This window comes from Aethalodelphis obliquidens, unplaced genomic scaffold, assembly GCF_003676395.1.
Source record: "Aethalodelphis obliquidens isolate GAN/ISIS:26980383/991018 unplaced genomic scaffold, ASM367639v1 scaffold4, whole genome shotgun sequence".
Lineage (NCBI taxonomy): Eukaryota > Metazoa > Chordata > Mammalia > Artiodactyla > Delphinidae > Aethalodelphis > Aethalodelphis obliquidens.
Window position 1 is genome coordinate 1261039 of NW_020837948.1, and position 27336 is coordinate 1288374.

The 27336-nt window shown below is 38.6% G+C and overlaps 1 protein-coding gene and 1 long non-coding RNA gene across 3 annotated transcripts in view; one reads left to right on the forward strand and one right to left on the reverse strand.

Moving 5' to 3' along the window:
- The window catches only part of UBE2D2 (ubiquitin conjugating enzyme E2 D2), a 59977-nt gene that overhangs the window by 6750 nt on the left and 25891 nt on the right, over positions 1-27336 (reverse strand). The window contains exons 3-7 of one of the 2 annotated variants that reach the window (XM_027095956.1): positions 10491-10554; positions 9356-9440; positions 4292-4323; positions 4135-4212; positions 3945-4050 (exon numbers count right to left, since the gene is read on the reverse strand). In XM_027095956.1, coding sequence (XP_026951757.1) covers positions 3945-4050; positions 4135-4212; positions 4292-4323; positions 9356-9440; positions 10491-10496 — 307 coding nt within the window. In that variant the 5' untranslated portion in view covers positions 10497-10554. The remainder of the gene's footprint in view (positions 1-3944; positions 4051-4134; positions 4213-4291; positions 4324-9355; positions 9441-10490; positions 10555-27336) is intronic. The other variant, XM_027095962.1, reaches the window with a different exon arrangement.
- On the forward strand, positions 2388-25631 carry LOC113614457 (uncharacterized). The gene is made up of 3 exons (XR_003430646.1): positions 2388-2653; positions 15083-15089; positions 25620-25631. It is a non-coding gene; the product is annotated as an uncharacterized LOC113614457 (long non-coding RNA).

Sequence of the window (27336 nt, forward strand, 5' to 3'; positions counted from 1 at the left end):
ACACACACACACACACACACACACACACACACACACACACACACACAGTCCCACCTCTCTTGGCCCCATTTATATCTAGATTTCTATCTCTACAGCTACTTGGTAAAAGAAGAGCAACCAGGCCAGGAAATCCAAGAACAATAGGCATATGAACACTTTCACAAGCAGCCCTTGAATTACAAGGAGGCCTTCAAAAAGAAAAGGGGCCACTTATCTGGAAAACTATTTTAGTCACAATTTTGAAAAATGTGGTCCTCTGATTTTTTGTTTGTAGTTTTGCCTGGGACCCCAGAAATCTTAATTTAATGCCCCAGAGTTTTTGTTTCCTTCAAAAAATTAACTTTTAAGAATATGCAAGTCTTACCGTAATTACAACATGACAAATATCCAATAATTTTTTAAATTATTTATTTATTTTTGGCTGCACTAGGTCTTTGCTGCTGCGTGTGAGCTTTCTCTAGTTGCAGCAAGCGGGGGCCATGCTTCGTTGCAGTGTGTGGGCTTCTCACTGCGGTGGCTTCTCTTGTTGTGGAGCACGGGCTCTAGGCTGCGGGCTCAGTAGTTGTGGCACACAGGCTTAGCTGCTCCGCAGTATGTGGGATCTTCCCAGACCAGGGCTCGAACCGATGTCCCCTGCATTGGCAGGCAGTTTCTTAACCACCGCGCCACCAGGGGAAGTTCCTATCCAGTACTTTTTTTTTTTTTTCTTCTTTTGGGCTGCGTTGGGTCTTCGTTGCTGCATGTAGGCCTTCTCTAGTTGCGGCGAGTGGGGGGCTACTCTTTTTTTTTTGGGGGGGGCTACTCTTCATTGTGGTGTGCAGGCTTCTCACTGAAGTGGCTTCTCTTGTGGTGGAGCACAGGTTCTAGGCGCATGGGCTTCAGTAGTTGCGGTGCGTGGGCTCTAGAGTGCAGACTCAGTAGTTGTGGCGCACGGGCTTAGTTGCTCTGCGGCAAGTGGGATCTTCCCGGACCAGGTTGCGAAACCGTGTCCCCTACACTGGCAGGCAGATTCTTAACCACTGCACCACCAGGGAAGTCCCCTCCAAAACTTTTTACAATAGTACCTTTATCCCAGTTATTTAGGTGCTTACAAGGTACGAGTCAACTATGGATTTTTTTGTTTGTTTGTTTTTTTAAAAAATTATTTATTTATTTAGGCTGCGTTGGGTCTTCATTGCAGTGTGTGGGTTTTCTCTAGTTGCGGTGAGCGGGGGCTACTCTTCATTGCAGTGTGCGGGCTTTTCATTGAGGTGGCTTCTCCTGTTGTGTAGCACAGGTTCTATGCACTTGGGCTTCAGTAGTTGAGGCACACGGGCTCAGTACTCGAGGCCCCCAGGCTTAGTTGCTCCGCGGCATGTGGGATCTTCCCGGAAAGTCCCCTCCAATACTTTTTACAATAGTGCCTTTATCCCAGTTATTTGGGTGCTTACAAGGAACCAGTTAACTATGCACTTTTTGCTTTTTTAATCTTCATAATAACAGTGAAATAGTTTTTATCATCCCTATTCTACCGATGAAAACTCTGTGGAATGCAGAAGCCAATCTGTCTCAAGTCTCATCCAATAAGAGGTGGAGCTGAGATCCTAACACAGGCAGTTGCATCCAGAATCTATGTTCTTTAACATGAAACTATGTTGCCTCTTGTCTAAATGCATGCATTAAAGAAATGATAAAATTTAAGTAGACAGAAAAGAAAAATATTTTTATGTACCAAATTTCATCCCCAAATACCCAAACTATTTCTTTCTAGCTATTTAATATACTTTCTATACAACGCAAGTTACAATGTGTAACACTTTATCTCTTTTCTGCTTTTTTCAAACATTGTATTTTCCTATTTCCCACAATATTTTTAAGGATCAATACTCTTTTGAATGCATTTTCCAGAACCAATATATTTTCTCCTCTACCGTTGAGTCTATATGTAATTTCTATTTTTCAGAAATAACACTGTTGCAAATGTACTTGCACAGAGAACTTTTTTTAACTGTTGGTCTTATTTTTTTAGTACAAATGAATGAACCTAGAATTACTGGGTCAAAGGGTATTAATGATTAAATCTCTTATTTCTTAATACATACTGGCAGACTGGACTATACAAATCTATACTTCTATCTGTAGCATATATAAGCACTCATTTCAATGCAGTTCACCAACATTTATTTTTCTTTTGTAAAGATCTTTGTTAATTAAAAAGGTGAAAAATGGGAACTTATTTTAATTTTTATTTCCTCTGTTCCTTTCTGTCCATTGGGATCTAGGTTTTTCCTTACTGATTTATATATGTTCTTCATATCTGTTAAACATATTGGCCCATTATCATACTTGCAGCCTATTTCTAGTATCTGTACTTTGACAACATTTAATCCACTTGTGATTTCATTTGGGTATGATGTTGAGGGGTTGAACAATCTCACATCAACAAATAAGATAATATTCAGTTCAGGAATATAAAAAAATCCCCAACCTCCTCTTATTTTATTTTATAAAATAGGTCTTATTTTAAAGAACTATTGGAGGGGGACTTACCTGATGGCGCAGTGGTTAAGACTGCACACCCAACGCAGGGGGCCCGGGTTCGCTCCCTGGTCTAGGAACTAGATCCCACATGCATGCCACCACTAAGAGTTCGAATACCACAACTAAGGACCCTGTGACTTCCCTGGTGGTGCAGTGGTTAAGAATCCGCCTGCCAATGCAGGGGACACGGGTTCGATCTCTGGTCCGGGAAGATCCCACGTGCTGTGGAGCAACTAAGCTCGTGCGCCACAACTACTGAGCCTGCACTCTACAGCACGCAAGCCACAACTACTGAAGCCCGCGCACCTAACGCCTGTGATCCACAACAAGAGAAGCCACCACAATGAGAGGCCCGTGCACCGCAACGAAGAGTAGCCCCTGCTCGCCACAACTAGAGAAAGCCCACATGCAGCAACAAAGACCCAACGCAGCCAAATAAGTAAGTACTTAAGTAAGTAAAGAAAGAAAGAAACAACTACTGGATCTTCCATCACTAAGTTGGTAACTAACTTTCTCTACACATTTTCACCCTCCCCCCCACACAATATACCAAAGATTAAGATGCTCAAATAAAAATTTATATTAAATTGATTATCTTAGAGGGTGATTCTGTTCCTGACAGAAACCTAAAGATAAGAGCTGGTAAAACCTTAAAGAATGTGAATATGAATTCACCTATACTTTGCTCTTCAAGAAACTACTATCTATGCTTATAGTATACAAGCATTCCTCTACAATGGCTGTTTTTTTTATTATTCTGGAACAATATCTATCCTTTCCATTCATGGATCTCAAGGTTGGAAGAGACATTGTTTGTCTTCTACTTTTACTATGCTCTAAAAAAACGTTCATACCAAGTAGTCATATTCCAACCTATGCTTGAATAGCAAGAGCAATGGACAGAGAGCAGTCACGACACCAAGGAATACCTATGCTTGAAAATCCAGCTCTCTCCAGTGGGTCTAAAGGTCTTTTTAAGAATAAGGGGCGGGGGGGGGGGTGCTTCCCTGGTGGCGCAGTGGTTGGGAGTCTGCCTGCCAATGCATGGGATGCGGGTTCACGCCCTGGTCTGGGAAGATCCCACATGCTGCGGAGCAACTGGGCCCGCTCGCCACAACTACTGAGCCCGCACGTCTGAAGCCTGTGCTCCACACAAGAGAGGCCGTGATAGTGAGAGGCCTGCGCACCGCGATGAAGAGTGGCCCCCGCTCACCACAACTAGAGAAAGCCCTCGCACAGAAACAAAGACGCAACACAGCCATAAATAAATAAATAAATAACTTAAAAAGAAAAAAAAGAATAAGGGGGATTGCTACCTCCTCTTAAAAAAGGAATCCGAGCAATCTTTCCAAGAATAAGTAATCTTAAAAAGACAAAAAACACAGTAGGATTTTTATACTGATATCAAATACTCATTCTATTACCTTTTGAAATAGTTAGTGCTGGAGACCACTGTGACCGTAGAATATCAAGACAAATGCTGCCATTACTGTTAATATTTGGATGATAAATTCTTGTTGTAAATGCAACCTATCAAAAAAGGAAAATTTTTTGTAAACTGTTTCAATAGTATTGTCGAAAGTAGATACAAAACAATTGTCATATCCCAATTACCTTAGGTGGTTTGAAGGGGTAATCTGTTGGGAAATGAATTGTCAAGAAAAATACTCCACCCTGATAGGGACTGTCATTCTGTTGATAACAAGAAAAGTTGGATTAAAATGAGTGAATTACATAAACTATTTATTCTGAAATTAATCTGAATACTTACTGGCCCCATTATTGTAGCTTGCCAATGGAACACTGAAAAAGAACAACAAAAAATCACCATGAAGCAATATCCACAGTATACCTACACCATAATAACATATCATTCCCCATGTAATCTCAGTTCATTTATTAGCAATATGATGAGTCCTGAGCAGGATGAGGAATCTAAATTAAGTTGGAGTCTGAACAGAGAAAACAAAAATGACTAGCATGGTATAGAACACTGATAAGGTGCTCAACAAAGAAGTATTTGGGCTAAAACATCTTGAAAATTCATGTCAGGGAAACAAAATTCTTGACAAGGTCCAAAATTTCACTTTTAAACAGGCATTTCCTTACCTCAAAGGGGAAAAAAGAACCACAAGATTCAATTCTTTCATGTGTTATATCATTTCCCCAACACAAATATATATAATATACTCCTTTTATAATACTGGCATAGAGCAGAACAGTAAACTTAAAGTAGACAATACTCAAATTAGGAAATGCTGGCTTTTTTCCAGTGAGAAAAAAATTTCCAAGAGTTCTCACCTGTAGGTGTTTAGAATTGCTGGTACCTCAGTAAATAAAGAAAACATCAGCTGAAAGCCCCAAGCTTGATTACAAACTCGGGATAATCCCAATAAATTATATACTTGTTTAATAAGGGAATTTTCTCTTCAAACTGCAAAAAATGGTGCTTGTTCCATTTCCAAGGTAATGCCACTAAGGACAACACAAAGATCAAAAAGCCAGTTTTCACTTTCTAAGCAAGCTACTTAGCATTTAACATTCACACTAGGATTTAAGCAAACTAAGGGAAGCTATCACTGGGATTATACATGAGCAACCCAAACCACCTAACCCTCGACACAAAGAGGAAATGTGAAGACTAAAAAACCGCACGAAAATCCACTGGGATATCAGGCCAAATCCTTAAATTCCTTCTGACCACCTGCATGAGAACTGACCCTATGGTTGGCCTGCCCCTCACTGGTGCCTGAATCTACAAAGAGCAGCCTGTTTATTAGGAATTAAAAATAAAGGATAGGTACTGCTGAGGCTCTCCTTTTTACGTTACCCATCATTAGTACTGAGAAAAATTCCTCATAACTTCTGCCAACCAATTTTTTATGGATTAAGCAGCTAAGGAGAAAGTCACTTTGAGTCACTAAGATTAGTCCCAGTATCTTTAACAAAGGTTCTATTAAAAGAGCCCTAAGGTCCTATTTAAAGAAACAAGTCTCATTCTGTTTTTAATCATAAATATATTTACAATTCGAGTAAACAAAACACACTGATAATTAGAGTAAACAATCCCAATGACAAAGCTGAAAACACTATTAAAAATGACCAAGCTACAGGTCAAGGGAATTGTTTTAAAGCAATCTTATTCTTCCATTTAATCCTTCTATATTTTTAAAATTTGTGGCTGTAAATGGGAAGATATATTTATACCTGCACTCTTGTTAAAGGTTGTAAGAATCAGATAAGGAATAAAAAGAGAGAACTAAAGCACTTAGATGATAAAATATACAAATATCGAGACATGCTAAAAAATTTAGTTAAAAATTTTTAAAACTATCTAAGTCCTAACTTTTTCTTCTGAGTCTTTTCAAGATCAATCTTTCTCTTGCTAAAAATACTGCCAGACTTAAGAAGTTATTGGAAAAATTTAAACCTGAACAAATTCTTGGCTGAAGGTAAAATATTTATTTTTGGTGATTTCCTATTCTTCCTCTACAGAAAACAAAGACCATTTTATGCTTTATGATTAAAATCGACTAAAAATTAGACAACATAGAAACCCCAAAGGCTTGGAGCAGAAATTCTGACAAGACAAGCTGGCAACTAGAACATTTACAATTACATAAAGGATACCCTTCCTAGAAGAAGATGTGAAAAGATCAATATTTTCAAGTAATAATGCAATCTCTTTCATATCTGGCACTCTGGAAAATTGAAAATATTCTAGTATATTTAAGCAAGAATCTTATATTACTGAGAACTCTTATAAGCAACATCAACAGGCTATTTCATATGTAATTCATATCCATTTAGTTAGTAAATCATGTTTAATATTCCCCAGTAGAACTAAACTTATATAAACCATTAGTTCTAAATAAAAACCCATTAACACTCAAATGCTAACCTTTATTAACTTGTTTCCGTCTTTATAAATAAAGGGTCAAATACTGTCACCAGAAAAATGAGCAAAAGCACATACACAGGGCTGTCTTTAAGAGTGAGAGGGGAGAGGAATAAGGAAATTGCTAATGTAGCAACTGAGATCAACAATATTTATGTCTCTTGTTAAAATGATCTAGAATCTACAATACCAACAGAAGGCAGAGAAGAACAAAATAAAAACACATTAATTTCGGGCTTCCCTGGTGGCGCAGTGGATGGGAGTCCGCCTGCCGATGCGGGGTACACGGGTTCCCACCCTGGTCCAGGAAGATCCCACGAGCCGCGGAGCGGCTGGGCCCGTGAGCCATGGCTGCTGGGCCTGCGTGTCCGGAGCCTGTGCTCCGCAGCGGGAGGGGCCACGGCAGTGGGAGGCCCGCGTACCGCAAAAAAACAAAACAAAAAAACAACAACAAAAAAACACATTAATTTAATTAACAAAAGCATTTCAAGACCTACCATTTAAATCTTAATTGAGTATTCTGCCACGCTGGTTAAATATAAGAATACCTACTGGAATCAATGACTTACGTCTCCCTCTGGAGCACATTTGTTTCCATGTCTTGGCTATTGTAAACAGTGCTATGAACACTGGGGTGCATATTATCTTTTCCAAGTTAGTTCTCTCCAGATAAATGCCCAGGAGTGGGATTGCTGGATCATATGGTAACTCTACTTTTAGTTTTTTAAGGAACCTCCATATTGTTCTCCATAGTGGCTGCACCAATTACATTCCCACCAACAGTGTAGGAGGGTTCCCTTTTCTCTACACCTCCAGCGTTTACTGTTTGTAGATTTTTTGACAATGGCCATTCTGACTAGTGTGAGGTGATACTGCATTGTAGTTCTGATCTGCTTTTCTCTAATAACTAGCAATATTGAGCATCTTTCCATGTGCCTATTGGCCACCTGTATGTCTTCTTTGGAGAAATGTCTATTTAAGGTCTTCTGCCCATTATTTGATTGGGTTGTTTGTTCTTTATCAAAAAGCTTTTATTAAGCTGTATGAGCTGTTTGTATATTTTGGAAATTAATTCCTTGTTGGTTGCATTGTTTGCAAACATTTTCTCCTATTCCACAGGTTCTTTTTTTGTTTACAGTTTCCTTCGCTGTGCAAAAGCTTTTAAGTTTAATTATGTCCTATTTGTTTATTTTTATTTCCATTACTCTAGGAGACGGAGCCAAAAAAATACTGCTGCAATTTATGTCAAAAAGTATTCTCCTTGTGTTTTCCTCTAGGAGTTTTAGAGTACCTGGTCTTACACTTAGGTGTTTATTTTCAGTTTATTTTTGTATATGGTGTGAGAAAATGTTCTGATTTCATTCTTTTACATGTAGCTGTCCAGTTTTCCCAGAACCACTTACTGAAGAGACTATCTTTTTCTCCATTGAATATTCTTGATTCTTTTGTTGTAGATTAATTGACCTTAAGTGCGTAGGTTTATTTCTGGGCTTTCTATCCTGTTCTACTGATATATATGCTTGTTTTTTGTTTTCCTGTTCCATTGATCTACATGCTTGATTTTTGCTTTCCTGTTCCACTGATCTATATTCTTGTTTTCTGCACCATACCCCTTTGATTACTGTAGCTTTGTAGTACATTCTGAAGTCAGGAAGCATGATTCCTCTACCTCCAGTCTTCTTTCTCAAGATTGTTTTGGCTATTCGAGGTCTTCTGTGTTTCCATACAAATTTTAAATTTTTTTGTTCTAGTTCTATGAAAAATGCCATTGGTAATTTGATAGGGATAGCACTGAATCTGTAGACTGCCTTGGGCAGTATGGTCATTTTAACAATATCTGTCTATGTCATCTTCAATTTCTTTCACCAGCAACTTATAGTTTTCAGAGTATAGGTCTTTTCAGCATAATGTTTTTAATGCTCATCCATGTTGTAGTATATATCATTTCATTCTTGTTAATCGTCAAATAATATTCCATTGTATGGATACACCACATTTTATTTACCCCTTCATCAGCTGGTGGGTATTTGGGTTGTTTTCACTTTTTGGCTATTATAAATAAAGCTTCTATGAACAATCATGTATGAGTTTTTGTACAGATATACGTTTCATTTCTCTTGGACACATACCTAGGAATGAACTCACTGGGTTATATCGTAACTCTATGTTTAACTTTTTGAGGAACTAACAGGCTGTCTTCCAAGCTGGCTATACCATTTTGCATTCTACCAGCAATGTATGAAGGTTCAAATTTCTCCACATCCTCATCAACATTTGTTATTATTTGACTTTTTGATTCTAGCCATCCTAGTGGGTGTAAAGTGACATCTCATTATGGTTCTGACATGCATTTCCCTGATGATTAATGATGCTGAACATCTTTCCATGTGTTTATTGGCCATTTGTATATCTTATTTGGAGAAATAGCTATTCAGATCCTCTGTTTATTTTAAAATTGGGTTATCTATCTTTATATTGCTGAGATACAGACTTTTAAAAAATATTTTGGATAAATATGCCTTATTAGATATATATGACCTACAAAATTTTTCTCCCATTCTGTGTGTCTTTTCACTTTCTTAATAGTATCATTTGTTGCACCTAATTTTTAAATTTTGATGAAGTCTAATTTATCTTTTTCTTTTATTGCTTATGCTTTGGGGGAGTTTAACTCTCCAGGGTAAGCATTTTTTCAATCTGACAAAGGAATGTAATAGTACTAACTATGGTAGAAGCAAAGGCAAATTACTTTAGCACACTACAGAACTTCAAAAATGAAATCTAATCCCCAGACTTCAAACGCTTTTAATTAAAAATCAGCCACTCTCAACTTCGAGGAATTTACCTGAAATAAAAACACTCTTTCAATTGAATGACCACACTGATGCAGATGGATTATATGATAACCGTGAAATGACAAAAGTAGAATCAGAAAACCTGAGAATGAGTCCACTTCCGGAACCTCCACAAGCCTCTCACCAGATTCTTCTCTAAAATAGTTTACAATTTCTATCCCAATGACCTAAAAGAATTGTGAGGCGTAAATGAGATAATGTGTGTTTAAGTACTTGTCCTGTCCTGTTTGGTATCAAATACTATAGTTACTCATACTGGACAGGTCTAAACATAACATAAATGGGATTTTTCATCACAAGTACTTAGTCTTATAATTTATAACATCTGTTTTATCTATAAGGCAGTCCTTGTACAAGGGCTTTGCTTTGGTTCTTAAGGATTTAGGAGACCAAAACAGCAATCTAAGAAAAACAAGGAAAAAATTAATTTACACACAAACTAATATAACCTCATTTATTTTTTGTCTTAATCTATATACTTCTCTTACACAAACATTTCCAAGTATACTCCAAGTATATTCCATTTTTTCCCTATTTGCTAAATGTTGCATTTTCTGTGTGTGAATTAGTTTTGTGTTACAAGGCACAGCCTCTTCAAATATCCTCCATTTTAAAAAGGATAAAAGATGGTATAAGGGGAAAAAGCTGTGTTGAGACAAAGTGGAACAAAAACAAAATTATTATCCAACATGTACGATAAGTACAATAGATTATTTTAGACAGGATTAAGGAGATAAACTGGACATTAAAAATAAATTGTAGCTGTCTTCACGAGTATGAGTCAATAGAAAGACAGACACAGACCCACATACATACATACACATATACATATACACACACATACCCCCCCCATCATCTTTAGTATTATCTTACTGAAAGAACAGTAGCTTGCTGTAAGTAAAAGCTCGAATATTTTGACTCAAGTAAATACCCAGAAGGGACAAAGGACAGATAAGAAGGAGCCAGGACAACTACACAGACAATGTCTGGCAGAAGAGGTTCAAAATGTAATAAACAGTACAGAAGATGATGGGATACACATAAAACTGCACCTTTCATGGGCAAGTAAAGGTAAATACTGCCTCTTCTCTACTGCATAATTATCTCTTCACACAAAATAACCTTAAGAGATGTATATTTATCAGTCCCAGAGTTCCCCAGAGGCAGATTTTTATGCTGTTTTATGTTTCACTCTATCATTCCTTTCACATACTTACTATCATCTCCAACGGGACCCGCTGAACACTGTGCTGGGGGGTCCCGCGCCAGGTCGTTCAATTCCTTAAGAAGGAGAGAAAAAAGAAATGTATTCAACATAAATATAACTTTTATCCATTAATAAAATTGTCACTGTTACCAACATTCTCTGTCCCACCAGTAAAGCTCTTTTAGGAGCACTCCTTCAAAGTCAGAGAAGGGTAGATTAATGAAATCTTTGGGATTTCATTATTTGGGATTCTTGAATGCAAATATATGTTTATACAAGTAATCATTTTTGCTTTGTTCGGAGTTTAGTAGGTAGTAAATATAAGGAAGGTAAACATGTATCGTACTAAAGAACCACAAAAACTGTTTTTAAGTAAAAACTTATTAGTTTTCAAAAAAGATCAACAGCTTTTTTTTTTTAAAGATTTAATTTTATTTTTTTGGCTGCAGTGGGTCTTCGTTGCTGTGCGTGGGCTTTCTCTGGTTGCAGCGAGTGGGGGCTACTCTTCATTGCAGTGCCTGGACTTCTCACTGTGGTGGCTTCTCTTGCTGCGGAGCACGGGCTCTAGGCATGCAGGCTTCAATAGTTGTGGCACGCAGTCTCTGGAGCGCAGGCTCAGTACTTGTGGCACACGGGCTTAGTTGCTCCATGGCATGTGGGATCTTCCCGGACCAGGGATGGAACCTGTAACCCCTGCATTGGCAGGCAGAGTCTTACCCACTGAGCCACCAGAGGAAGTCCCTATAGGCTGGTTTTTGTACCTCAAAACCATTAGGTTATACTTGAGACAAACTCTTTAAGTCATCTTTAAGTCATAAATGTTCCAAATTACACGGAACCATCTGACAAGATACTGGTATTTTTTCAGCTCATATCCACTACCAAGGTTTCAAAGGTAGTAGAAAAAACTTAAAAAAGGATATATTACAGGGCTTCCCTGGTGGCGCAGTGGTTGAGAGTCCGCCTGCTGATGCAGCGGAGACGGGTTCATGCCCCGGTCCAGGAAGATCCCACATGCCGTGCAGCGACTAGGCCGCGTGTCTGGAGCCTGTGCTCCGCAATGGGAGAGGCCACAACAGTGAGAGGCCCGCATACTACAAAAAACAAACAAACAAACAAAAAGGATGTATTACAAAGGCTGGCTGAACATAACCCATCATAAAGATTTGTAATCAGAGATGGAACTACTTGTAGTAATGCTCCACAACCAGACGCCAGCTTCTTAGCTACTTTAACATAAGAATCCACAAACTTGAGACTTGTTACTGGGTGGGGATGCCTGAAAAACCACAAAGCAGGAAATCATACTATATTCCCTTTCCCCTTGACTTGGTATTTGAGATAAAAACAAGCTCTGAGGGAGGACTAGTTTTAATTATATGTTAAAACCAGAACAGTAAAAACAGTAAAATCTATTAAAAGTACAATAAAAACTATCTCAAATCTTATTAATGAGTTACATAAGTAAACTTTTTAACTTGCAACACATAGATATTTCTGTAAGTCCCTTCTTCTGAGTTAACTTATTCAACCAGCCATTTGGTTACATCAATTATCCTGTTTTATCCTATCTGTAAGCTCGGAGGACAAAGCATAAAGTATAGAAATAAAGTTCTGTTTTGTTTTTTAAAGGGCTGGGGTTGAGATAAAGATTTAACAATATTTACTTTCTTTTGTATCTCAATTTGGTGATTTTGTATTTCTCTACAACAGAGATTCCTTGCCCATCTCAAGGAGGAAAACAAACAAAAAACAACCTACTGTACAGTTCCTATTCCCAAATGTTTGTAATAAAGTTCACTACAACTAAGAATGCTTGCTTGATTTGAAACAAAAAGTTAATCTACTTCTGACTAACATTTATCTAAGTGAATATAAGATCCATCAGATGGTGATCACTTTGTAATGTACAGAAATATCAAATCACTATGTTGTGCACCAGAAACTAACATAGTGTTGTGGGTCAACTATACTTCAAAAACAAACAAACTCATAGAAAAAGAGATCAGATTTGTTTATCAGAGGTGAGGGGAGGTGGTGAGTTAGTCAAAAGGTACAAATTTCCAGTTATAAGATAAATAAGTACTAGGTATGTAAATGTACATCATGATAAATATAATTAACACTGCTGTATTTTAAAAAATATTTTATTTATTTTATTTATATTTTTGGCTGCGTCGGGTCTTAGTTGCAGCGCTCGGGCTCTTTGTTGTGGAGCGTGGGCTTCTTTCTAGTTGTGGCATGCGGGTTTTTTCTCTCTAGTTGTGGCACGTGGGTTCCAGAACACGTGGGCTCAATAGTTGCGGCACACAGGCTTAGTTGTCCCTCGGCATGTGGGATCTTAGTTCCCCAACCAGGGATCGAACCAGCATCCCCTGCATTGGAAGACAGATTCTTTACCACTGGACCACCAGGGAAGTCCCAACACTGCTGTATGTTATACATGAAAGTTGTTAAGAGAATAAATCGTAGGAGTTCTCATTACAAGGAAAAAAATTTTTTTCTTTACCTTTTATTTTGTATCTGTGAGATGATGGATATTCACTAAACTTACCATGGTAATCATTTCATGATATATGTAAGTCAAATCATTATGCTGAACATCTTAAACTTACATAGTATGTCAATAAAACTGAAAGGAAAAAAATTTGAGCCATTAAAAAAAATCCATCAGTCCACTTCATGAGCCAGTATGATATAATTAATTCAAAAAACCTTAACCCAAACTTAAGCTAATACACAATTAACATACTCATTCAACACTTCCTTGGTTCAAGGCACTCATATGGATGAATCTCAAAGGCATAATGTTAAGTGAAATCAGTCAGACATAAAAAGACTATAATCTGTATGATTCCACTGATATGCATTCTAAAAAAGGTAAATTTATAGTGACAGAAAGCAGACCAATAGTTTCAGGGGCTAGAGAGAGCTGGAGGGGATTGAACTGCAAAGGGACATGAGGAAAATTTGGGGGGTTATGGAAATATTCTGTATCATGATTTTCATAGGGACCACAAAACTGTGTATATATTTATTAAAACTCAAACTGTACACTTAAAATTGTTGAATTTTATTGCATATAATATATATCAAAGTTGTTTACTAAAAAAGCATATATCCATTCATCTTTGTATATGCATAAAATATCTCTGAAGAATACATAAGAAACTAGTTCACAGTATTTGCCTTCAGAAGGAAAGTCTGTTTTGGGTGTGAGAATAGGAACTATATGTATTCCTTTTATACCTTTTAACAAGTGTATTTACTGCCTATTTGAAAAATAAATTACCAGGGGCTTCCCTGGTGGCGCAGTGGTCAAGAATCCACCTTCCAATGCAGGGGACACGGGTTCGAGCCCTGGTCCGAGAAGATCCCACATGCTGCGGAGCAACTAAGCCTGTGTGCCACAACTACTGAAGACTGCGCGCCTGGAGTCTGTGCTCCGCCACAAGACAAGGCACCGCAATGAGAAGCCCTCACACCGCAACAAAGAGTAGCCCCCACTCGCTGCAACCAGAGAAAGCCCGCGCACAGCAACGGAAGAACCAATGCAGCCAAAAAATTAAATTAATTAAATAAATCTATATTAAAAAAAATAACTTACCAGTTCTGACTATAAATTTGGATTAAAATAAAATAGCTATTAAAAGCTGTGACCATCTCATTTCAAAATAGTGAAAAGCCAGTTAGACTGAATAGACACAGAAGCTACAAAATTTGATGTGCCTGCATTAAGATGAAAACTGAAGGGAGTTCCCTGGTGGCCTAGTGATTAGGATTCCAGGCTTTCACTGCCATGGCCCAAGGAACTGAGATCCTGCAAGCCGAGTGGCGTGGCCAAAAACAAAACAAAGATGAATCTTGAAATTAAATAAAGGCACTGATCTAGACAGATCACTTGGGCAGAAAAAAATACCCTAACGCATCAGGCTATTTTTTGTTTAACAGTTGGCTTTATCATATGCCTTTATACCTATACATTAATTTCCTTGACTTCTTATTCCAAAAGAAATAGTATTCAGATTTGTCTTGTATATCATATAGCAAATTACGCATTACTGGGATTGAGAGTAGGGCTAAGACAAAACCCAAAACCAAGGAATTTTCCTGTTTATTGAAAAACTTTTCTATAGAAAGAGCAATAGAGAAATAAAGTATATATAATTAAATTTAGAAAAAAGAGGGAGGAGGGAACTTTGACAGGATCCTCAATTTCTAAAAAGATTTTATAATCTTCCTTTGAAATCTAAAAAAAATTAAAATAAAGGTCCTGTTTTGGGAATAAACTGGATATTACTAAATAGTTCTCAATTAAAATTTTTTTCTTTGATGGTGTACACTCCCCTTGTTTATAGGTATACAGCAGAACTGTTATTTTTTTTTTTTTGCGTTACGCGGGCCTCTCACTGTTGTGGCCTCTCCCGTTGCGGAGCACAGGCTCCGGACGCGCAGGCTCAGCGGCCATGGCTCACGGGCCCAGCCGCTCCGCGGCATGTGGGATCCTCCCAGACCGGGGCACGAACCCGTGTCCCCTGCATCGGCAGGCGGACTCCCAACCACTGCGCCACCAGGAAAGCCCCAGAACTGTTATTTTTAAAGATTAAGGGTTATAAACAATTTTGATTCTCTGCAACTTTCCCAAGTATTTCTTATCTTAGTTCAAACAGCCCCAAAACCTTACACAAATTAATTTAATTATTTTCAAGTAAGGTTTAATTCACTACAAACTTTTTTTTTTTTGGCTGTGCACCACGGCTTGCGGGATCTTAGTTCCCTGACCAGGGATCAAACAGAACCATGCGCCCTGCTGTGGAAGTGTGGAGTCTTAACCACTGGACCACTAGGGAAGTCCCCAAACTTTTATATTTTATTTATTATTTTTTTAACTTTTTTTTAAACATCTTTATTGGAGTATAATTGCTTTACAATAGTGTGTTAGTTTCTGCTTTATAACAAAGTGAATCAGCTATACATATACATATATCCCCATATCTCTTCCCTCTTGCATCTCCCACTCCCTCCCACCCTCCCTTTCCCACCCCTCTAAGGTGGTCACAAAGCACTGAGCTGATCTCTGTGTGCTATGGGGCTGCTTCCCACTAGCTATCTATTTTACGTTTGGTAGTGTATATATGTCCATGACACTGTCTCACTTTGTCCCAGCTTACCCTTCCCCCTCCCCGTATCCTCAAGTCCATTCTCTAGCCAAACTTTTAAATACATTTCCTAATACTACCTTTTTTGGCTCAGGAATATGAAATCCAATGAAGAGATACACAGGAATGATTATAATGCCTTATATGACTCCTTAAGAATACCTACTTTCCAAAGGATTACCCCTTCTTTAAAAGGGACCACTATTAAAGAAAACAGAATGCTAAAGTCTCTGAGCCTCAGATATTTCTGTATCATAGCACTGTAGCAAAGAGAAAGGAAACTTCCTGGGACTTCCCTGGTGCCCCAGTGGTTAAGACTCCACGCTTCCACTGCAGGGAATGCAGGGTGCGGGTTGAGGGGAAAGAAGAAAGAAAGAAAGGAAACTTCCTAGCTCTGTGGGGAGGGGGTCCTGCAAGGGATATGTAGAGTTTCCTTTCACTGTATCCTTAAATACTCAAATAGGTCATTAGTTGGTAAAAATTAATGCTACTATTAGCTATTTTTAAAAAACCTCTTTCCCCAGTCTTAACAATTATGAAGCAAAATACAGACTGCATGGAATACAGATTTGTTTCACCATTTTGGTCTTTACCCTATGGCATATGGTGAGAGAAACAAGATGGGAAAATGAGAGGTTATAGTTACTTTCACAGAAAATTGGCTTCAAAGTCAATTTTTTTTGACTTTTTTTTTTGACTTTGGGAAGCCCCAAAGTCAATTTTTAATAGTTCTAAATTTTGCTGTACAAATCAAGAATCTTTGGTGGTGTTAATCAGGATATGAGAAGATTTAAGCAGAAATTATGATTCAACACCAGAAGAGATCATCTAGACCAATCCCCAATTTTATTTTTAAAAAAAGATACAGGGCTTCCCTGGTGGCGCAGTGTTGAGAGTCTGGCTGCCGATGCAGGGGGCACAGGTTTGTGCCCCGGTCCGGGAAGATCCCACACGCCGCGGAGCGGCTGGGCCCATGAGCCATGGCCGCTGAGCCTGCGCATCCAGAGCCTGTGCTCCGCGATGGGAGAGGCCACAACAGTGAGAGGCCCACGAACCACAAAAAAAAAAAAAAAAAAAAAAAAGATACAAAGTATCCAACCCAAGTAAAACATGTAATTAGTAATTAGAGTAAGGACATGGTGTTCTACTATACATGTTCTACCATATCATGTCTTTTTAGTCTGAATCTAAAAAATACTAGAAATGTACAAGTTAGAATGCCTGAGAAACTATGTTGCCCAGGAAATCAAGCTGAACCTCCTTTTAAGATGAATGAACTGCAAAGAAAGAAGAGCTAGATAAGTAGTAGTTCTCAAAAATGAGGTCCTGGCACAGCAGCACCATTATCACAAGAAAACTTATTAGAAATGCAAATTCTCAGGCTCCAACCAGACCTACTGAATCAGAAACTCTGCAGTGTAGCCTAACAATGTGCATTTTAACAAGTCCCCCAGAAAATTATGATGTACACTAAATCCTGACTGCCTTTATGTTTGACAAATTAAGCATCAGAGACAGAAGACAATGCTGGAAAACTCACTACCAGCAAAACTGAAAGTGAAGGGAAGGTGAAGGGCAACATGATAGCACAAAATGAAGAAATCAAGAAAGGGGTGAGACACGTGCCACAACTACTGAAGCTTGCGCGCCTAGAGCCCGTGCTCTGCAACAAGAGAAGCCCGCGCACCTCAACGAAGAGCAGCCCCCACACACTGCAACTAGAGAAAGCCAGCGCACAGCAACGAAGACCCAACAGAGCCAAAAATTTTTAAATTAATTAATTAAAAAAAAAAAAAGAAAGGGTGAGACTTAGAAAGATAAGGTATGTTCCGCGTTTTCAAGACACACTGAAGGGAAGCAGTCTGTCATCACCATAGTAGTGCATTCTCCCTGCTGCACTATCTTACCAGGGTTGCAACAGAAATGTTAACTTATATGTCCAGCATAATACTTGAAGCTAGTATTTAAAAATTAACTGCTAGAGTATTTAAAATTACAAATTTTTAAAACTTAGGAAATATTAGTAACTCAGTTATCCTAGATGAGTTTGAAAGAAAATTATTATAATTAACTTCTGAAAATATCAAATTATAGAATCTGGTACTCTAATATTTTCTATTTCCCTCTTAATAATGTTGCCTTCTATTTTAAAGACAGACAAACTGATGGAAACATGTATCAATACCAATCTTTCCCTGAACTCAGTATAAGCAGAAGTGGTAACCTTATTTGAGGTTAAAGTCTGTACTCTTTTTAAAAAATTCAAGTCAACTAAAAGTATAGAAAATACACAGCACAAACCTATGACCCAGCTTTGCCCAATCTAAACATTGTTGTATCAACTCTGGATCTTTATGAAGTCCTCTTTGTTTTCCTCTCCAAAGTAATGATTACCCTGAATTTATTGTTTATCATTCTCTTGCATACTTTTATACTTTTCTATGTGTCCATAAACAACGTAGCTTTGTTATCACGTTTTTAAACTTTTATTTAAAAAGTATTACATGGCATGTATTCTTCTATACTTTGCTTTTCCCTCAACATAGTAAGATATTTTTCCATGAGGATCTAGTTTATAGTTTATTCCTTTTTACTGCTGTTCATTTTGCTAGTAGGTGTCTAAACCAATAATGTTTCCTTTCTTTAGGTGATGGACATTTGTTTCCTATTTTTCACTATTACAATGTTTTGGTAAATATTTATACACACATTCTTGAATTCACATGAGTTTTTCAAGCTAAACACTTCTTTGACTTAAATAACAAGTACCCCTCCCCCTTTTTAACCATGCACCGATGCCTTTTATTATGTATGGGTTTTTAAAAATTATTTCCTCAATCCATACACACAGGCAAAAATAAGTGTACTGTTCAACACACTGGAACTTGCAAACCTGATCATTGCCTAGAGAAGGGAAAATTATCCCTAGAACATGCTTAACCAGGAGGCCAATTCATCTGCCAACATCCAAGAGCACAGAAATGAACGTGATAGACACTATCTTCCATCTGAATCTTCATTCACCGCCATTTGACAACCCTTCTATACATATTGGAAACTAACCATTTCATGTGTAATTATGTTAATGAAAATAAGTTTCCATAAGGATTATAATGGTTATTCTACAACCTGTTTGTGTTCTTGCTGATATCAGCAGGGGCAACAGGCAGAATTCAGTTTTTCCAAGTCTTCATATCCTTTGATGGGACTTCCCTGGTGGTCCAGTGGCTAAGACTCCACACTCCCAATGCAGGGGTGGGTGGGGGGGGGGCCTGGGTTCTATTCCTGGCCAGGGAAATAGATCCCATGTGCCACGTAAGAGTTCACACACCACAACTAAAGATCCCACGTGCTGCAACTAAGATCCAGTGCAGCCAAATAAATAAATATTAAACAAAACAAAACAACAACAAAACTTGTATTTGTGTTTAAAATATACATACATATATATATATATATATATATATCCTTTGACGTTTTCTCATTATTCTGCTCTTAGGTAACTTTAAGCAAGTCATTCAACTTCTCCAGATCAGAACTTTCACATCTATAAAACAAGGAAGTTAAACTAAAATAGCATGGTTTGGTTATAGATTTAGGGGTCAAATAAGTTTGGGAAATGTTATAATCCACATACTTATAAGAATATTCAAGGTTCTAAAGAAGTCCTGCATGAAGAAAACACTATTGTTTGGACACAGAAGCAGGCTTTGCTTCCTTCCTTGGCCCATTCTTCCAATGCCCCGTTCCCTGCCCAAGATTTTATTCTCACAAAATGCCTAATGCCCTTGGGAAAGTCCGACATAAGTCTGAAAGAATCACGAACACTTTTTATCCCAAAGAAATATTATTGTTGTAGAATAAAAGAATTTTAAGCATGACATAGAGAAATCTACACAACATGGCTAATACTTTCCTAAAGTTATCTACACCTTGTCTCTCACATCTGGACTATAAATTACTTCAGTGTGGTTTTTTTTGTGTGTGGTAAAATACACAAACATAAAATTTACCATCTTACCCATTTTAAAGCATATAGTTCAGTGGTATTAAATACATTCATAATGTTCTGTTCAAAATGTTTTAAGAGAATGCTTATAGCAAGAAAAAGCTCATTATGAGTAGCTTTTCAGATATGGTTAATACAACATAAATGCCCTTTCTAAGGCGATTACATGATTCTATTAATTTCTGGAGACGGGTTTTTTCTGTTGTTTTTTTAAGTTACTTTTGCCAAGTTCCAGGAAATCCTTACAAGTGCTATTTGTGTGACAATATCCATAGCTTCGTAGTGATCAAATAGATAGCTGATGTGTCTCTGGCTTAAAACATTTTTTCTAGATAAAAAGGGGGAAAAGCACTTTTCTCACAAAGGACATATCTTTTAAAAGGGAAATGATATGCTACATAAAGATATTAGCAATATTTGTCATTTATATAATCCTATCTGTTGTACTACAAAATGTTCAAATACTGAAAGCTTATACTACTCATTTCACAACCCAGAAAGGAAAGCTAAGCAAGGTAACCTTATTGTACTTATACATATAAAGTCAACAAGATCTAAAATTCTATGTAACAAAGGAGATCCTGATTACCCTAAGGTAAAACAAGGATTAAAAGAATTACAAAATTTTAAAGAAAATTCTTTCTTTAGACTCATTATTGACTTTAATTATGCAACCAGGGCTTGAATAAAGGGGCAGGGGTAGGGGAGGAGGGGAGGAAAGGAGGCAGGAGTCAGGAAGTCAGAGTATAATGAGGGCTATCACTATTCTGTAAGTGGGAAAACTCAACTATAGGAAAGAAGCTGTGAGTTCAGACTTATATGGTATTTCTTTCTTTCTTTTGGCCGGGCCCACTTGCGGGATCTTAGTTCCCCGACCAGGGATTGAACCCCAGCCTGGCAGTGAAAGCACTGCGTCCTAACCACTGTACCGCCAGCAAATTCCCTGATATTTCTATAAATTACAGCTGAGTTATAAGGGATTCATATTTGTTTTGGCATATTTAAAGTTTCACAAAGCAGAAACCAGTATGAAATTCTGACAATGGATATAATTAACCCAATTATGAACCTGAAGTTAAAAATTGTCAAGGGAGGAGTCAAGATGGCAGTGTGGGAAGATGTGGAGTTAGCGTCTCCCCACAACTAGGGCATCTACTGGCCGCTGGTGGGGGACTCTGACCCCCAAGGAGATGGGAGGAACCCTGAAGTGAACCGGTAGGACTAGGGGGACCCAGCGGGGAGGAGAAGTGGAGGTCAGACAAGATCAGCGCCCCTGAGGCCAGGGAGATCAGGAGAGGCAGGAGGGAGGGACTCTCTGGGAAGAGCAGGAGAGGAGCAGAGGTCGATCACCTGGCCCACTCAGGCAGGGGAGGCTGCTGAGCTCCCAAGCTGCTTCCTTCCCTATCTAAAGCCCCACCTAGGCCGCGTGGGTTCTGGGGGCATGGGAAGGAGGCCGGGGAGATCAGGAGTGACAGGCTGGAGGGGCCATCCAGGAGGAGCGGGAGAGGAACGGAGGGCAACTGCCCCACCCACTTGGGCCAGGGGAGCCTGCTGAGCTCCCAGGCCACATGGGTCCTTGGGGGCATAGGAGGGAAGCTGGGGAGATCAGGGGAGGCAGGTGGGAGGGGCCCTCTCAGACCCCAGACTGGAGGAGCAGAAGAGGAGAGGAGGGCGTTTGCCCTGTCCTCTTGAGCCCAGGAAGCCTGCTAGTGCCCAGGTGAGGTCCCCTGCCCTCTGAGACCAGGCTGGGGGGCAGGCCTGGGCCCCTTCTGTTCCTTGAGCCTAAGCCCCATCCCCCACAGCCCCCAGCACCTTTTCCAGCCCTGTGGGTCCTGAGCATTGGCCCCGCCCACCACCCAAACCTCGCCCTTGCTTAAGACCCACTCTCCACAGCTAAGGCCACCCGCCCCTCGCCGCCATTTTCCCTTTTCTTCCTCCTCTTTCTTACTATTGTGGTACTGATGTACCTTCCGGTTGTTGATTCATCTATATTTTTATTTTCACATTCTAACATATCTGTTAGCTTCCCAGTCTAATTTTATTTTTTACTTTGTTATTTTTCTCTCTCTCTTTTAAAGTTATTTTTGGCTACATTGGGTCTTTGTTGCTGCATGTGGCTTTCTCTAGCTACGGGAGCGGGGGCTGCTCTTCATTGTGGTGCACGGGCTTCTCATTGTCGTGGCTTCTCTTGTTGCAGAGCACGGGCTCTAGGCCCACGGGCTTCAGTAGTTGTGGCTCATGGGCTCTAGAGCGCAGGATCAGTAGATGTGGGGCACGGGCTTTGTTGCTCCACGGCATGTGGGATCCTCCCGGACCAGGGCTCAAACCCATGTTCCCCTGCATTGGCAGGCGGATTCTTAACCACTGCACCACTAGGGAAGCCTCTCTCTCTCTCTCTTTTTTTGCCACCCCACCTGGCTTGTGGGATCTTGATTCACAAGCCTGGGTTCGGGGGGAAGCTCCTGCAGTGGGAGCTCCAAGTCCGAACCACTGGACTAACGGAGAACCTCAGACCTCAGGGAATATTCACTGGAGTGAGGTCTCACAGAGTTCCTCATCTCAGCACCAAGATCCAGCCCTACCCAATAACCTACAAACTCCAGTGCTGGAAGCCTCCGGTCAAACAACCAGTAAAACAGGAACACAATTCCACTCATTAAAAAAAAAAAAAAAAAGAGAGACGGCAAAAAAAATATGTCACAGATGAAGGAGCAAGGTAAAAACCTACAAGACCAAATAAATGAAGAGGAAATAGGAAATCTACCTGAAAAAGAATTCAGAGTAATGACAGTATAGATGATCCAGAATCTCAGAAATAGAATGGAAGCACAGGTTGAGAAAATACAAGAAATGTTTAACAAAGATCTAGAAGAACTAAAGAACAAACAGAGATGAACAACACAATAACAAATAAAAAGTACACTAGAAGGAATCAATAACAGAATAACCGAGGCAGAAGAACGAATAAGTGAGCTGGAGGACAAAATGGTGGAAATAACTTCCGAGGAGCAAAATTAAAAAAAAAGAATGAGAAGAATTGAAGACAATCTCAGAGACCTCTGGGACAGCACTAAACACACCAACATTCGAGTTATAGGGGTCCCAGAAGAAGAGAAAAAGAAAGGGTCTGAGAAAATATTTGAAGAGATTATAGTGGAAAACTTCCCTAACATGGGAAAGGGAAGAGTCACCCAAGTCCAGGAAGCACTGAGAGTCCCATACAGGAACACCACACCAAGACACATATTAATCAAACAAAAATTAAATTCAAAGAAAAAATATTAAAAGCAGCAAGGGAAAAACAAAAAAATAACATACAAAGGAATCCCCATAAGGTTATCGGCTGATTTTTCAGTGGAAACTCTGCAGGCCAGAAGGGAGTGGCAGGATATACTTAAAGTGATGAAAGAGAAAAATCTACAACCAAGATTACTCTACCCAGCAAGGATCTCATGCAGATTTGATGGAGAAGTCAAAAGTTTTTCAGACAAACAAAAGCTAAGAGAATTCAGCACCACCAAACCAGCTTTACAACAAATGCTAAAGGAACTTCTCTAAGTGGGAAACACAAGAGAAGAAAAAGACCCACAAAAACAAACCCAAAACAATTAGAAAATGGTAATAGGAACATACGTATCAATAATCACCTTGAATGTAAATGGATTAAATGCCCCAACCAAAAGACACAGACTGGCTGAAAGGATACAAAAACAAGACCCATATATATGCTGTCTACAGAGACCCACATCAGACCTAGGGACACATACAGACTGAAAGTGAAGGGATGGAAAAAGATATTCCATGCAAATGGAAATCAAAAGAAAGCTGGAGTAGCAATACTCATATCAGATAAAATAGACTTTAAAATAAAGACTGCTACAAGAGATAGGGAAGGACACTACATAATGATCAAAGGATCAATCCAAGAAGATATAACAATTATAAATGTTTATGCACCCAACATAGGAGCACCGCAATACATAAGGCAAATGCTAACAACCATGAAAGGAGAAATTGACAGTAACACAATAATAGTAGGGGACTGTAACACCCCACTTACACCAATGGACAGATCATCCAAACAGAAAATAAATAAGGAAACACAAGCTTTAAATGACACAATAAACCAGATAGATCTAATAGATATTTATAGAACATTCCACCCCAAAGTGGCAGAATACACTTTCTTCTCAAGTGCACATACAACATTTCCCAAGATAGATCACATTTTGGGTCACAAATCAAGCCTCAGAAACTTTAAGAAAATTGAAATCGTATCAAGCATCTTTTCTGACCACAACGCTAAGAGATTGTAAATCAATTACAGGAAAAAAACTGTAAAAAACACAAATACACGGAGGCTAAACAGTGTGCTAAAAAATAACCAAGAGATTACTGAAGAAATCAAAGAAAAAAAATACATAAAAACAAATGACAATGAAAACATGATGACCCAAAACCTATGGGACACAGCAAAAGCAGTTTAAGAGGGAAGTTTATAGCAATTCAATCTCACCTCAAGAAACAAGAAAAATCTCAAATAAACAATCTAACCCTACACTTAAAACAACTAGAGAAAGAAGAACAAAGAAAACCCAAAGTCAGTAGAAGGAAAGAAATCAAGATAAGAGCAGAAATAAATGAAATAGAAAGGAAGAAAACAATAGCAAAGATCAATAAAACTAAAAGCTGGTTCTTTGAGAAGATAAACAAAATTGATAAACCCTTAGCCAGACTCATCAAGAAAAAAAGGGAGAGGACGCAAATCAATAAAATTAGAAATGAAAAAGGAGAAATCACAACTGACACTGCAGAAATACAAAGGATTATAAGAGACTACTACAAACAACTATATGCCAATAAAATGGACAACCATGAAGAAATGGACAAATTCTTGGAAAGGTACAATTTTCCAAGACTGAACCAGGAAGAATTAGAAAATATAAACAGACCTATCACAAGTAAAGAAATTGAAACCGTAATTAAAAATCTTCCAACAAACAAAAGTCCAGGACCAGATGGCTTCCCAGGCGAATTCTATCAAACATTTAGAGAAGAGCTTAACACCTATTCTTCTCAAACCCTTCCAAAAAACTGCAGAGGGAGAAACACTCCCAAATTCATTCTATGAAGCCACCATCACACTGATACCAAAACCAGACAAAGATAGTACAGAAAAAGAAAATTATAGACCAATATCACTGATGAATATAGATGCAAAAATCCTCAACAAAATACTAGCCAACAGAATCCAACAGCACATTAAAAGGATCACACACCATGATGAAGCAGGATTTATCCCAGGGATGCAAGGATTCTTCAATATATGCAAATCAATCAATGTGATACCCCACATTAACAAATTAAGGAATAAAAACCATATGATCATCTCAACAGATGCAGTAAAAGCTTTTGACAAAATTCAAAACCCATTTATGATAAAAACTCTCCAGAAAATGGGCATAGCGGGAACCTACCTTAACATAATAAAGGCCATATATGACAAACCCACAGGGAGCATCATACTCAATGGCGAAAAACTGAAAGCATTTCCACTAGGATCAGAAACAAGACAAGGATGTCCACTCTTGCCACTCCTATTCAACACAGTTTTGGAAGTTCTAGCCACAGCAATCAGAGAAGAAAAAGAAATAAAAGGGATACAAATTGGAAAAGAAGAAGTAAAACTGTCACTATTTGCTGATGACATGATACTATACATAGAAAATCCTAAAGAGGTCACCAGAAAACTACTAGAACTAATCAATGAATTTGGTAAGGTTGCAGGATACAAAATTAATGCACAGAAATCTCTGGCATTCCTATACACCAACAACAAAAAATCAGAAAGAGAAATTAAGGAAACACTCCCATTTACCACTGCAACAAAAAGAATAAAATACCTAGGAATAAACCTGCCTCAAGAGTCAAAAGACTTGTACTGTGCTTCCCTGGTGGCGCAGTGGTTGAGAGTCCGCCTGCCGATGCAGGGGACGCAGGTTCGTGCCCTGGTCCGGGAGGATCCCACGCACTGCGGAGCGGCTAGGCCCATGAGCCATGGCCACTGAGCCTGTGTGTCCAGAGCCTGTGCTCCGCAACGGGAGAGGCTACAACAGTGAGAGGCCCGCGTACTGAAATTTAAAAAAAAAAACAAAAAAAGAAAACAAAAAGACTTGTACTCAGAAAACTATAAAACACTGATGAAAAAAATGAAAGATGACATAACAGATGGAGAAATATACCACGTTCTTGGATTGGAAGAATCAGTATTGTGAAAATGACTATACTCCCTAAAGCAATCTACGGATTCAGTGCAATCCTTAGCAAACTTCCAATGGCATTCTTCACAGAATCAGAACAACAAAATCTTACAATTCGTACGGAAACACAAAAGACCCCGAACAGCCAAAGCAATCCTGAGAAAGAAAAACAGAGTTGGAGGAATCAGGCTCCCCAACTTCAAACTATACCACAAAGCTACAGTCATCAGCTACAGTGTGGTACTGGCACAAAAACAGAAATATAGATCAATGGTGCAGGATAGAATGCCCAAAGATAAACCCACGCACATGTGGGCACCTAATTTACGACAAAGGAGGCAAGAACATACAGTGGAGAAATGACAGCCTCTTCAATAAGTGGTGTTGGGAAAACCAGACAGCTACATGTAAAAGAATGAAATTAGAACACTACCTAACACCATACACAAAAATAAACTCCAAATGGAGTAAACACTTAAATGTAAGACCAGAAAATATAAAACCTTTAGAGGAAAACATAGGAAAAACACTCTTTGACATAAACCACAGCAAGATCTTTCTTGATTCACTTCCTGGAGTAACAGCAATAAAAACAAAAATAAACAAATGGGACTTAATTAAACTTAAAAGCTTTTGCACAGCAAAGGAAACCATAAATAAGACAAAAAGACAACCCTCAGAATGGGAGAAAATATTTGCAAATGAAACAACAGACAAAGGATTAATCTCCAAAATATACAAACAGCTCATGGAACTCAATATCAAAAAAACAAACAACCCAGTTAAAAAATGGGCATTAGACCTAAATAGACATTTCACCATAGAAGACATACAGATGGCCAAGAGGCACATGAAAAGATGCTCAACATCACTAATTGTTAGAGAAATGCAAAACAAAACTACAATGAGGTATCACCTCATGCTGGTCAGAATGGCCATTATCAAAAAAGTTAGAAACAATAAATGCTGGAAAGGGTGTGGTGAAATGGGAACCCTCCTACACTGTTGGTGGGAATATAAACTGATACAACCACTATGGGAAACAGTATGGAGGTTCCTTAAAAAACTAAAAATAGAACTAGCATATGACCCAGCAATCCCATTGCTGGGTATACACCCTGAGAAAACCATAATTCAAAAAGAGTCATGTACCACAATGTTCACTGCAGCTCTATTTACAATAGCCAGGACATGGAAGCAACCTAAGTGTCCATCGACAGATGAATGGATAAAGAAGATGTGGCACATATATACAATGGAATATTACTCGCCATAAAGAGAAATGAAATTGAGTTATTTGTAGTGAGGTGAATGGATCTAGAGTCTGTCATACACAGTGAAGTAAGCCAGAAAGAGAAAAACAAATACCGTATGCTAATGCATATATATGGAATTAAAAAAAAAAATGGTACTGATGAACCTAGTTGC